Raw genomic sequence first — 12,213 nt, 5'->3', positions numbered from 1 at the left:
AGAGTAAAGGCATTCTAGCAAGATGATGAATGTATTAAAAATAATCTGCCTGTGCATTACTCACACTTCAGATCATGGTCACAGAGCATAATATAATTCTAGTTTACCTCTCATTATTTATGCTGAGTGATTTTTTTTATTTGCATTTGCCTCAGCTGTTATGATAAAACAGGGAGGTCAATCTCATCTGCGTTCGTGGGATTCAACAAGCCATTCTAATTCAACAAAGCAGCTTAAGGATCTGTTTGTGACTTTGCTTCACTGAACAAGGAGGCATTTATGCAGGTGTGTAAAAGCTACATTAAACTGCAGCTATGCTGAAGCTTTTCCACCAGTGGCTCACAGAACATTGTGTAGAATCTTTGCCAAACAGGGCAAGAGAAAAGCCAGGTGTTTCCATGCCTCGCTGTGCAGATCCAGCAGGAATCAGAACTGATTTCTCCAGGGCCAGCAGAGATCTGGGCAGGAGCAGGTGGTTATCACTTTACTGAAGAACTTGTGAAAGGCCTAACATGAACAAATCAGCTCCAGCTGCCTCACCAAAGCCTCTGCTTTCCCTCTGCTTACAACAATGCCTTTCTTTTGCCAAAGATTCCTTCAAAATGAACCATGGACACCTTTCCTCACCTTCCTAGGCTGGGTCAAAGCAGTCAGCCCCAGCAGTTTGTGAAAAGGATGATTTCTTGGGTTAGTTTTTGTCAAAAGGTAGAACTTGCAAAACTTGTTTCATTTTTGCAGCTATCAATGGAAGTGTTTTATCAGTAGTACTCAAAAATAAGTCCACCTATGCCCTCCTTGCACACACTCTCACACAGAGAACTGGCAGATTTAACAAGTACAAAAACAGCTCCTGAAACGTGAATATTAAGAGATGTCACGTTGCCACACACAAAAAACAGCAAACAGAAAACAAACAAGAGAGACAGATGGACAAGCAGATGGGGAAAGATGGAAAACTGACAAGAGCCACGGAGCTGGGGTGCATCTGTTGGTGGAGATGGACTCCATGGGCAGAGGCACCGAGGGGTCACTCCAGAACATTCCCAAGAGCTCTCCAGGTGAGGCTGGGGACATCCTGCAGGAGCTGTTCTTCACCAGCACCTCTGAGGGGCTCTGCTCACACTCACACCATGGTGCTGGACAGCCAGGGGCTGCCTGAGCCCCTGCACCAGGTGTGTGTGGCCTGAAAAGTCGTGTCTGCCAGGGTGGTTCTGTGTTCCTTTGCCAGTTCTTGCTCTGAGGAGCAAACCCCAGCCCCAGGCAGGCCCCGGCTTCCCCTGAGTGCTGTGATCCAGGGAACTCATCTGGATGGGTTTCCCTGCTGTCATTCCCTTCATGCCAACTGGGCAGCAGAGAAGACCAGGAGGGCTCAAAGCGGAAACTCCAACCCCTCTTGGTGTAAAAATCCAAAAAGCTCAAACGCCCCAATCCACAGCAGCGGGGCCTGCATCTCTCAGCCCTCCCTTCTGCTTCAGCCATTATATTTTCTGAAAAATCCTTTCCTTTAGGATTTTTCCTCCTGAGAAGCTGAAGGCCTCAGGAACAAAATGCAAACATTGATTATCTGCTGCTGTGGAATGCAACAGGTGCATCTGTGATTGGTCTCATGTGGTTGTTTCTAATTAATGGCCAATCACAGTCCAGCTGTCCAGACTGTCTTGGTCAGTCACAAGCCTTTGTTATCATTCTTTTTCTATTCTTAGCTAGCCTTCTGACAAAATTCTTTCTTCTATTCTTTTAGTATAGTTTTAATACAACATATATCATAAAATAATAAATCAAGCCTTCTGAAACATCTGACAAGGAGTCAGATCCTCACCCTAACACCCCTGCCAACGCCACCACAAGTCCCCTCAGGTCTATATCAGCTCTCACTCCTTCAGGGTGAGCCCTTACCTGATCTCAGCTGTTTTATCCTGCCATTGCTGGCGCTGGGGTCCACGGGCAGGAAATCCTTGAACCAGGTGATCTCGGGGTCGGGGTTGCCGCTGGCCGCACACAGCATCGTGGCCGTCCGCGTGCGCTCCACCACCTTCAGCTGCGGCCCCATGTCGATGTTGGGGAAGCCAGGGGGTAGCTGGTCCTCTGTGGGATGGAGAATGAAGGGAAAGGATTCAGCAGGGTGCAGTGGAACAGCCCAAGGAAAGGAGCACTGCCCTGTGCAGTGTCTGGGAAACACTTGAGTGCTCCAAGATGGAAAACACATGGCGCGACAAGATTCACCAGCTTCCTGTGCATTTTTGGGGGATTACTTCAGTGTCCCACGCGATTCTACATTAGCCAGGGTGTAGCTGGTCCTCTGGGGATGGAGAATGAAGGGAAAGGATTCAGCAGGGTGCAGTGGAACAGCCCAAGGAAAGGAGCACTGCCCTGTGCAGTGTCTGGGAAACACTGAGTGCTCCAAGATGGAAAACGCGTGGCACGGTAAGATTTACCAGCTTGTGCATTTTGGGGGATTATTTCAGTGTCCCACGGGATTCTACATTTAAGTGAAACCTTTTAAAACCCTTTGGGGAATGGCAGAATGGAATTAGAGAGCCATTAAGGTTGGAAAAGGCCTCCCAGATCCACCATGTCCTCAAGTGCCACGTCAACTCATTTTTTGAACACATCCAGGGATGGTGACTGCACCAGGCAGCCTGTTCTATGTTTATTCATATCTGTGTTCTATGTTTATTCCCTTTCTCAGTGAATAAATGTTTCCTGATACCCAACCTGAGCAATTTGGAGCAACTTGAGGCCATTTCCCCTTGTGCCTCTGAGCAGTCACAGGTAACAGGAACCTTCCCCTCCAAACCTCCCAGCACAGAACACACTGCACAAGAGAAATAATGGAAGAACCCACGTGGAAATGCTGTGAAAAACAGTGGGATTGGCAGAGAAAGGAGAGGAAAATCCCCTCCTTCAGCTGCAGTGACCAGAGGGTACACACACACAACAGCAGCATGCCAAGTGCTGTCAGCCAGGGTGTGATTTTTGGGTTTATTAATTCTGAGTGCTGCTGCCCTCCAAGAACAGTGGCACCAGCACCCAGCAGAGAGGCTCAACTGAGCTTCCTGCTCCTCTCAGTGCTGCTCTTGCCTGCACTAATGAGGGTGAGGAGGGCAATCCCAACAATGCTGACTAATTTGTGGTAACCCCTACAAAACCCCAGTGCTTCCCCAGCAATATCTGACCCGGCCCCTCACTCTGGGATGGGCAGAGCTGTCTCATCTCAGCAAAGTGCATTTTTTCCCCCAGAACATGTTTGTGGGAGGGAAGCCTGGCAGGAGGATGCCAGCAGCAGGGTGAGGTTTGGGAGGGTTCCTCTGTCATCTCCAATGAGCTGTGTCAGGGAATCACAGCCCTGGGAGTCTGTGGCATGGAATCCATCCCAAAACAGGTGAGGGAACAGAAGGGAAATAATGCAGGGAATTAAAAAGAGGTGGGATTCTTCAAAAATGAACATCCATCACAACCAGCGCTCTGGTGACAGCGGTGGGAGCTCTCACAGTGGCACTGAGGTGGGGCTGGCCTTGGCTGGGAACAATCCTGCCAACTGCAAACACACCCAGAGCTTCTTTCCTAGGGCTGGCACATGGTGGATAAGGAAAAATTGAGCCAAATACAAAATGGCACAGCCCAGAGACAGCAGGACAAGGGAGAAACCCAGTGGTGGGTGCTTTCCATGGAATCCCAGAGTGGTTTGGGCTGGAAGGGACCTCAGAACCCACCCAGTGCCACCCCTGCCATGGCAGGGACACCTTCACTGTGCCAGCTGCTCCCAGCCCCAATGTCCAGCCTGGCCTTGGGCATTCCAGGGATCCTGGTGCTGCTCTGGGCACCTGTGCCAGGGCCTGCCCACCCTGCCAGCCAGGAATTCCTCCCTGGTATCTAATCTAAACCATCACTCCTTCAGTTCAAAGCTGTTTTGGTGCATCTGAAGCAGCTCTAAACCAGAATTTGGTATCATAAACTGAGGCTGTTCACACACATCTCTAACCAGGGACCGTCCCAGCCCCGTGAGCTCCCTGGGCTGTGCTGGGGCTCTGCAGGACCCCCCAAACCGAGCGTTCCTGCAGCCCCCAGCCCCAGCAGGGCAGCACAGGGGCTCTGGGGATTGCTGTGCCTGTGCTCAGCTCTCAGGCAGGCTTTAATGGCCCTCCCTCCCTCCCTGCTCTCCCCCTGCAGCCGTGGGAGGCTGAGCAGCCAGAGCCGCATTGGCTGCAGATGACATCACTATTGATCCCTGCTCTCCTCCTGCTCTCCTCCTGCTCTCCTCCTGCTTTCCTCCTGCTCTCCTCCTGCTCCCCGGTGATGCTGCTCCACCTGCTGCAGCCCCTGCCCCTTCCTGCACAGAGGGAGCAGCCCTGGTGGGGTGTGTGTGCATATGAGTGTGTGTGTGCTGGGGGAGGCCTCTACAACCGTCATTACCGAGTGCTCCTAATTAAACAAAAACGTTCATCTTGCAGCACAATGTGCAGAATTCCTCTGAGTTTAATTAAAACAACTGCGACTGGAGGCGTGATCGGATTCGAGGATCAGACGAGCAGGGGAAGCATCTCTGAACATCACAGGCTGCTCCCATTCAAGGGCTCACATTTCCTTCCTCTCCGGGAAGTGGAGCTGCTCCATCCCCTACCAGCTGGGTTCCCTGTAACAACGCAGCTACAGCCTCATTGCAATCCCCCAGGACGTGCACACACGTGCCCTGCCACCCTCCCCACCCACCCCAACACCCCCAGAGCTGGCCCTGAATAAACAAGGAACGGTTCTGGTTGTGAAACCTCCTCCTGAAGGCAACTGCAGGAACAAAAGAGGCAGGCACAAGCTGGAGATGCTTCAAGGGCACATCTGGGCAGCTGCTGCTGCCGCTGGAGCTGCTCTGGCTCCTGCAAGCTGAGCTTTCCTGAGGTGCAGCTGCCATGGGAAGGAACAGCCCCACATATTGTTCATGCTATGGGGAGAAGCAGCCCCACACCTTGTTCATGCCATGGGGAGGAGCAGCACCACACTTTGGTCATGCCATGGGAAGGAGCAGCCCCACACCCTGTTCATGGCATGGGGAGGAGCAGCACCACACTTTGGTCATGCCATGGGAAGGAGCAGCCCCACACCCTGTTCATGGCATGGGAAGGAGCAGCACCACACTTTGGTCATGCCATGGGAAGGAGCAGCCCCACACCCTGTTCATGGCATGGGAAGGAGCAGCACCACACTTTGGTCATGCCATGGGAAGGAGCAGCCCCACACCCTGTTCATGGCATGGGAAGGAGCATCTCCACACCCCACACCTTGTTCATGGAGCTGCCATGGGCAGGAGCATCCCCACACCTTGGTCATGCCAGGTAAAGGAGCAGCCCCACACCTTGTTCATGCTGTGGGGAGGAACAGCCCCACACCTTGTTCAAGGAACAGCCCCACACCTTGTTCAAGGAACAGCCCCACACCTTGTTCATGCTGTGGGGAGGAACAGCCCCACACCTTGTTCAAGGAACAGCCCCACACCTTGTTCAAGGAACAGCCCCACACCTTGTTCATGCTGTGGGGAGGAACAGCCCCACACCTTGTTCATGGAACAGCCCCACACCTTGTTCATGGAACAGCCCTACACCTTGTTCAAGGAACAGCCCCACACCTTGTTCAAGGAACAGCCCCACACCTTTGTCCATCCCTGACTCAGACCCAGCTCCCACAGCCCCCCTGAGCTGGTGAAACACCTCAATGCCTCACTGAGCAAAGGAGGGTGAGAAAGAACAGGGGAGGAGGGATGAGGAGAGGCAGGGGAAGAGAGAGAGGAGCACTTCAGCTGTCATTTACAATAAATCCCACCTGGGGACACGTTCTGTGCCTGGACCCAGCCCAGCTGCACACACCCAGCCCCAGCCAGGGCACGGGGCTGCTCCGGCCCCCTGTCACTCTGGGCGTAGCTAATTAGCTGTGCTGGAAATGAGGATGATTAAGGAAGATAAAGAGGGTGTTGCTGTGCTCTTTTCCCCGCAGGGTGTACACAGTTGTTTAATAATTTAGAGGAGGAGGGTGTGAGCGTGAGCAGCCGTGCCATGGAGCCGGTGCACAGAGCCATGAGGATGCTCTGAAGGGAGGAGGAGGAGGGATTTTTCACCCTCCTCTGGAGATGTGGATGCTGGCCGGTCTCTACTGTCCTCATTCAGGGTGGAAGAAGCAGGAATCAGGATCAAAATCAGGATCAAAATCAAAACCCAGCACTCTCGAAGCTGTCCCTGCTCCTTTCATTATGTTTATGAGCACCAGAGCCGCCCTGTCCCCAGGTATCCTGGCACTGTGTGCCTTGTGAAATTACATCAACAAGTTATTTCCACCCAAGTGTCTGTCCCTGTGCCTCAGCCCTCTGTTACTGCCCAGCCAAGACAATTTTAATGCAGGGAGGAGTCTCAGCCATGTGCTCTGTCTGTCGATTCCATTTCTCTGGAGCTGCAGGTTCCACTGTGAAAGCCTAACAATGCTATTAAAATTTGTGGGCTCCCAGGCAATAAAGGCACCCTCAGATATGTGTGTGCACCCCAAAGCAGGCAGTGCCTGTGTTCCCTCCTCTAACGTGTCCCCAGGTACCCTCCTTCCACAGGCATCTCTGGTAAAATTACTTTGATGTTATTCAGGAGCTACAGAATTAATCTGCTGTCAATGTCACCCAATTTTCAGGTCACTACAAGGAAAGCAAAACAAGTCAAGTTTGAAGAAAGGCTGCCAGGAATTTTCCAAATGGCGAGGTAACATTTTGGAGAGGGCAGCTTCCCTTTCCCATGGGACTCTCTGCTGAGCATCCAGAGCTGCTTCTTGTTTACCTTTTGTGATTTAAAGCCAACAATTACAAAAAAAAACAAAACAAAAAACAACAAACCACAAGGGATGGGGAGTCCACAACCTCTCAGTCTGTATCTATCCCAAGAGATGCAGATACTTTAAATTTATAATTCTATTTAATTACAAATATTATTAATTTTAATATCTTTATATATTTTATATATTATAATTATAGATAATATATAAAATATACTTTTATATATCTATATATTTATATATTTATAAAAATATAAAATATAAAAGTATAAATTTTTATATTTTTACCTTTTAATTTTAAATTTATATATTATATTTGTACCAATTTATATGTAATATAAATATTAATATCAATAATAGGAAATATTATATATATTTTTATATATAAAATTTAAATATCCTTCTTGGCAGTGGGCAGCTCAGAGAATCTCCACCAACTGAGGGCTGGGGTGCCTCTGCCAACAACCTTCCTTCCTGCCTGAGCTACAACGAAAAATAACAACAGCTGGACTCAAAACCAACTGGAAAATGCTTCCCAAATCCACTTTCTTTCCTTTTCTCCGAGCCCTGCAGCAGTCAGGTTTGCAGCAGTCTCTCCAGCCAGCTGTGGAAGAACAGCCAGTGCCCAGAGCCCTCCCAGAGTGGGATCCCAGAGAAGCAGAGCAGGAAGGACAAGCTGGGAAGGGACTGAGTTGAGCAGTGTCCATCCCAGCTCTGCTGCTCAGGGGTTCCCCAGGGTTTCCTCTCCTGCAGTTTCCTGTTTTCAAGTGAAGATTTTCAAGTGAAGGCATGTGGGTTTCCACCAGGGTCTGATCCAGGAGTAATCATACAGAGGCTTACGCTCAATCCCTTCAGCAGGGAAGGATGTATTGCTCTCTCTTCTGAAAGAGGAAATATTTTCTGTGCTATTTGCTGTTAGGAGGCTGAGGACATGCTGCAGTGCTGGAAGTGCAGGAAGGCCCCCCCAGGAACGCGTGGGATCACAGCAGCACAGGCTGCACAGCTGCCCCAGAGCCCCCCGAGCTGCTGGCAGCAGCTGGGCTCAGGTTTGCACCCTGCAGAGTGTGCCAAGGTAACAGGTTCTGCCAGTGACAGCTCCCATCCATCTGCAGGCTGTGGAGCAGCCCCCTCTCCCTGCTCAGCACCAGCTCTGCAAGCCAGAGCAGAGACACAGAGGAGGATGCTGAGCAGGGAGAGAAAAGACAAACAGGAGAGTGGGTGAGTGCAGAAGAGGGGAGGAACAGGAGAGGAGTGGATGCCAGCATGCTCACTTTGTCATCGTGCACATCAGTGCCTTTGGCTCGGTGCTTTTCACTTCCCCGGCACTTGAAAACGCAGATAAAGAGGAGACAAACTGCTGTGGGAGAGCTGAGGGGTGATGGAGGATGGAGTCATTCAAGGGGTAAAAACTCTGAATATCACTGCAGGGGCAGAGCCTTCCCTTGCCACTGCTTGCAGCTGAATTTAAGGGGTACAAGCTCTGAATATGACTGCAGAACCTTCCCTGCCACTGCCTGTAGCTGAATTTAAGGGGTAAAAACTCTGAATATCACTGCAGGGGCAGAACCTTCCACTGCTTGTAGCCGAATTTACGGGGTAAAAACTCTGAATATCACTGCAGAACCTTCCCCTGCTACTGCTTGTAGCTGAATGTAAGGGGTAAAAGCTCTGAATATCACTGCAGGGGCAGAACCTTCCCTTGCCACTGCTTGCAGCTGAATTTAAGGGGCACAAGCTCTGAATATGACTGCAGGGGCCCTTCTCCCAGGCTGTCACAGCTCCAAAGGAATCCATGGGAATAAGTGTGAAGAATAAGGCTCCCACCCTCTGGGATAACCACAGTTAGACACACTCCTGTCACACTGCACCGTTCCAAGCTCCTGACAGCTCCATCCCACCACCTCCCTCCAACAGAAGGTTAAATGCCATGCCAGGCACAGGAGCTGCACACACATCTAAGGCACCTACACAAATCTGTCAGGCATGACTGGACCACGGCCCCCCACGCTCCCAGGCAGCCAAAATCCTGACAGCACAGAGCCCAGGCAGGGACATTCCCAGCTGAAAAGGGAGGCTGGGGGCTTTGCCTTGTGCCCCTCGTGTCGGGTGTGAATTCCCTGCCGCACTTTGGGGGGGGGGTCACACACCAATTCTGCTCTGCAGCTATGAAGGATGTGCTCGTTGCCTGCTCAAACATAAATATCCAAAATTTATGGACATTTATGGATTTGAGCTGCTCCTGGAGGGAACACTGGAGTTTCTGACTGCCCCATAGGCAGAGCTACCCCTTGGCCCCGTGGGGCTCCTGCCTGCAGCTCCTGGGATTGTTCACTGCAGAGAGAATGGCTTTTACTGCTGCTGATGCTCAAACACCCATGGCTTCATCCACAGCCAAGCTAAATTCCCCTTGGGAGCTCTCAGGCTCCAATCCACCACCCCAATTCCCACCAGGATCACCTGCACTGCCCTGTGCTTTGAACAGAGAACATCTCTGGGTGCTCCAAACCCTCAAATGGGTCACTTTTAGCACCCAGCCTCGCCCACAGTGATTTTGGGGATCTCCAGGGCAATAACAGCAAACATCCAGAGGCATCCAGAGCAGCAGCATGTTGTTCCCTCCCCCACATCCAGTTCAGGGAGCATATTTCAAGCAGATGACACGAGGGAGGCATCCATGTAAACATCCTCTGTAACGGGGACAAGTGGGAAAAAGAACCAGAACAAAATGGAGAAGGGAATTGTTTTCTTGGAGAGTGCACAGAGCCAAGGACCTCTGGGAAGAGGGGAGAAGCCCAGAAAGGCACAACAGGAATCCTGCACAAGGAAAAACGTTTGTGCTGCTACCAAATGTGTGAAAGCCCATGCAGATCCATAATAATGGCATTAACCCCAGCCCATTAAATGATTCCTCAGTGAGGGTTTTCCTGGAGCTGCATTTCTGTGTGTAATGGGGAGCTCCTGGTGCTGCTCCTGAATCTGGGGAAGGAATTTTTGGAGGGGAGGAAGATCATAAGGGTGATGGAATAATTCAGGGTGGAAGGAACCCCAGCACATCGTCAGTCAAACCCCCTGAAGGGAGGTTTAGCTCAGTTTCTACACAGCATTTTTATTCCTCTTGGGGGTAAGAGTAGCAAAGAGATCTGATGGGTCAGAACAAACCAAACCAAACACAACAAAATCCAACAAAACCAACCAAACCCAACGAAATCCAACAAACCAAATCCATCAAACCAAATCCGACAAACCCAACCAAACCCAAAAACCCCAACCAAACCCAACAAACCAAATCCAAAAAACCCAACTGAACGCAACAAACCCAACCCAACAAAATCCAATCAAACCCAACCCAACCCAACAAACCCAACCAAACACAACAAACCCAACCCAACAAACTCAACCCAATCCAACAAACCCAACCAAACCCAACAAACTTAACCAAACCCAACAAAATCCAACAAACCCAACCCAACAAACCCAACTCAAGAAACTCAATGAAACCCAACAAACCCAACCCAAAAACCCCAACCAACTCAACCAAACCCAACAAACCCAACTCAACAAACCCAACCAAACCTCCAAACAAGGAGGATTTTGTACTTCAGCCATGGGTTTTTGACATTCTTCCCAGCCAGATGGGGCAGGTTCTTACCTCGGAGCACGGTGAGCTTGGCGTGGACAGTGACCTCCCCATGGGGGTTCTGAGCAACACACTCGTAAATGTTCTCATCCCGGGGGGTCCTCAGGGGCTGGATCCTCAGAACAGCTCCTGCACTCTCATCAAACTCAATGGTCTGGGGACAGAGAGAGACACACACAGGATCAGTGCCCCGGGCTGCTGCTTCTGAGAGACACCAGACACACATCATCAGTGCCACAGCCAAACCCTGCCAGTGATCACTGACCCACCAAACCCCCAGGGTGCACCTCAAAAGCTCTGAGAGAACAAGCCATGGTGATGGGGTGTGGGGGTGGATGCTCAGAGCACAACTGGGGTGAAGGAGGATGAAACAGACCAAAGGAAAACAAAATAAAAATGGAGCCCTGCCTTGTTCCTCCATCTGCAGGGGCAGCTGACAGCACAAAGCTCCTCTGAGCACACAGCTGCCTGGCAGGGCTGAGTCCCACAGCAAATTCCACAGGATGACCTCCCAGTCCTTGCTCCTCTGCTCTCATTTCTATCTAAACAATGCCAATTGCTTGGGTCTGGCTGCCAACAACTGCAGTGTTTACTCCAGACTGTCCCAGAGTTGAAATGCAGAGCCACAGATGGGTATGAAAGGTGCATTTACAGAGCTGAAGCACCACCAGCTTAGCTGGGGTTTCTTAGGAAAGCAGGAAGTTATATTACATCCCAGGAAGGGAAAAAACACAACGAAACAAAATAAAAATCTTCAATAACACAACTGAGCCAAGTTCTCTCTTGCTTTGGAACAAACCCAGCTGTTGACATGGCCAAGAGCTTGCACTTCTCTCCTCCTGCTGTTAAAACTCCTCCCCTTCCAAATTTCCCTTTATTATCAGGCCTGGGGGTGGCCAGAGAGGAGCAGGGGCTGCTTTGTGTCAGTCTCTCCTCCCAGTGACACCAGATTTCAAGGGCATCTCTTACCTCAAACCTCTGAGAGTTCACTTTCTTCCCTTTCTTGTTCCAGGTGACCCTTGGCTTTGGGTCTCCAGTGGCTTGGCACACGAAGGAGGCCACCCCTCCTGACACACCAATTTGGTCCACAGGCTTCTTAATGAACACAGGGGGACCTTGGGGACAGAAAGGGAACACCATCAGTGGCACTCACAAAGACAGACCCCAATAAACACGGTTTGTAGTTAACAGTAGTGGTGTTGTTGCTGCTATTCTTAATGATCCCAGTTGAAATTAAACCTCTTGGCCTTTTTCAGAGCAGCCTTTACCTCCGCTCTACATATGAATTAGCTCCAGCAGAAAATGATGAAGGGCCTGATCCTTCAAAGAGATTTCAATGTTGCAAAACCTCTTTTTACTCCTGAAAAGTGGACTTTTAAATTGTTTTGTACAGGGGAAATTGCCCTTGCAAAAGGCACCTAATGAGCATCACCAGAAGCTGGTAGAGCTGAAAACAACACTTAGAAACAGTGAATTGCACTTCCCAACCCCTTGGAGACACCAAAACACCAAGGAACAGGGGAGATTTACAGGAACAAAGCCAGGAAAGGGCAGAAGGTGGGAGAAGGACCTTGAAATAGATGCCCAGCACGAGACTCCCAGAAAAGACTCCCATGGGGAAGGCTAGGGCCAAGTTTACAGATAGTTGGGTGGCTGGGGTGAACATGTAGGGTAGTAGTCCTAGAAGGTTAATGAGCAGGAGTAAGATTATGAGGGATGTTAAAATTAGGGCTCATTTGTGTCCTTTTTTTATCTAGAGAGAGCCAGGGTCTCCTGCA

General features: G+C 50.4%; 1 protein-coding gene across 1 annotated transcript in view; it reads right to left on the bottom strand.

Moving 5' to 3' along the window:
* Window positions 1–12,213, bottom strand: part of PTPRS (protein tyrosine phosphatase receptor type S) — a 128,648-nt gene that overhangs the window by 67,360 nt on the left and 49,075 nt on the right. The window contains exons 3-5 of the mRNA XM_058821107.1: window positions 11,405–11,550; window positions 10,448–10,589; window positions 1,897–2,085 (exon numbers count right to left, since the gene is read on the bottom strand). Coding sequence (XP_058677090.1) covers window positions 1,897–2,085; window positions 10,448–10,589; window positions 11,405–11,550 — 477 coding nt within the window. The remainder of the gene's footprint in view (window positions 1–1,896; window positions 2,086–10,447; window positions 10,590–11,404; window positions 11,551–12,213) is intronic.

The sequence above is a fragment of the Ammospiza caudacuta genome, chromosome 28, assembly GCF_027887145.1.
Source record: "Ammospiza caudacuta isolate bAmmCau1 chromosome 28, bAmmCau1.pri, whole genome shotgun sequence".
Lineage (NCBI taxonomy): Eukaryota > Metazoa > Chordata > Aves > Passeriformes > Passerellidae > Ammospiza > Ammospiza caudacuta.
This window is presented reverse-complemented; position numbering and strand designations above follow the sequence as displayed.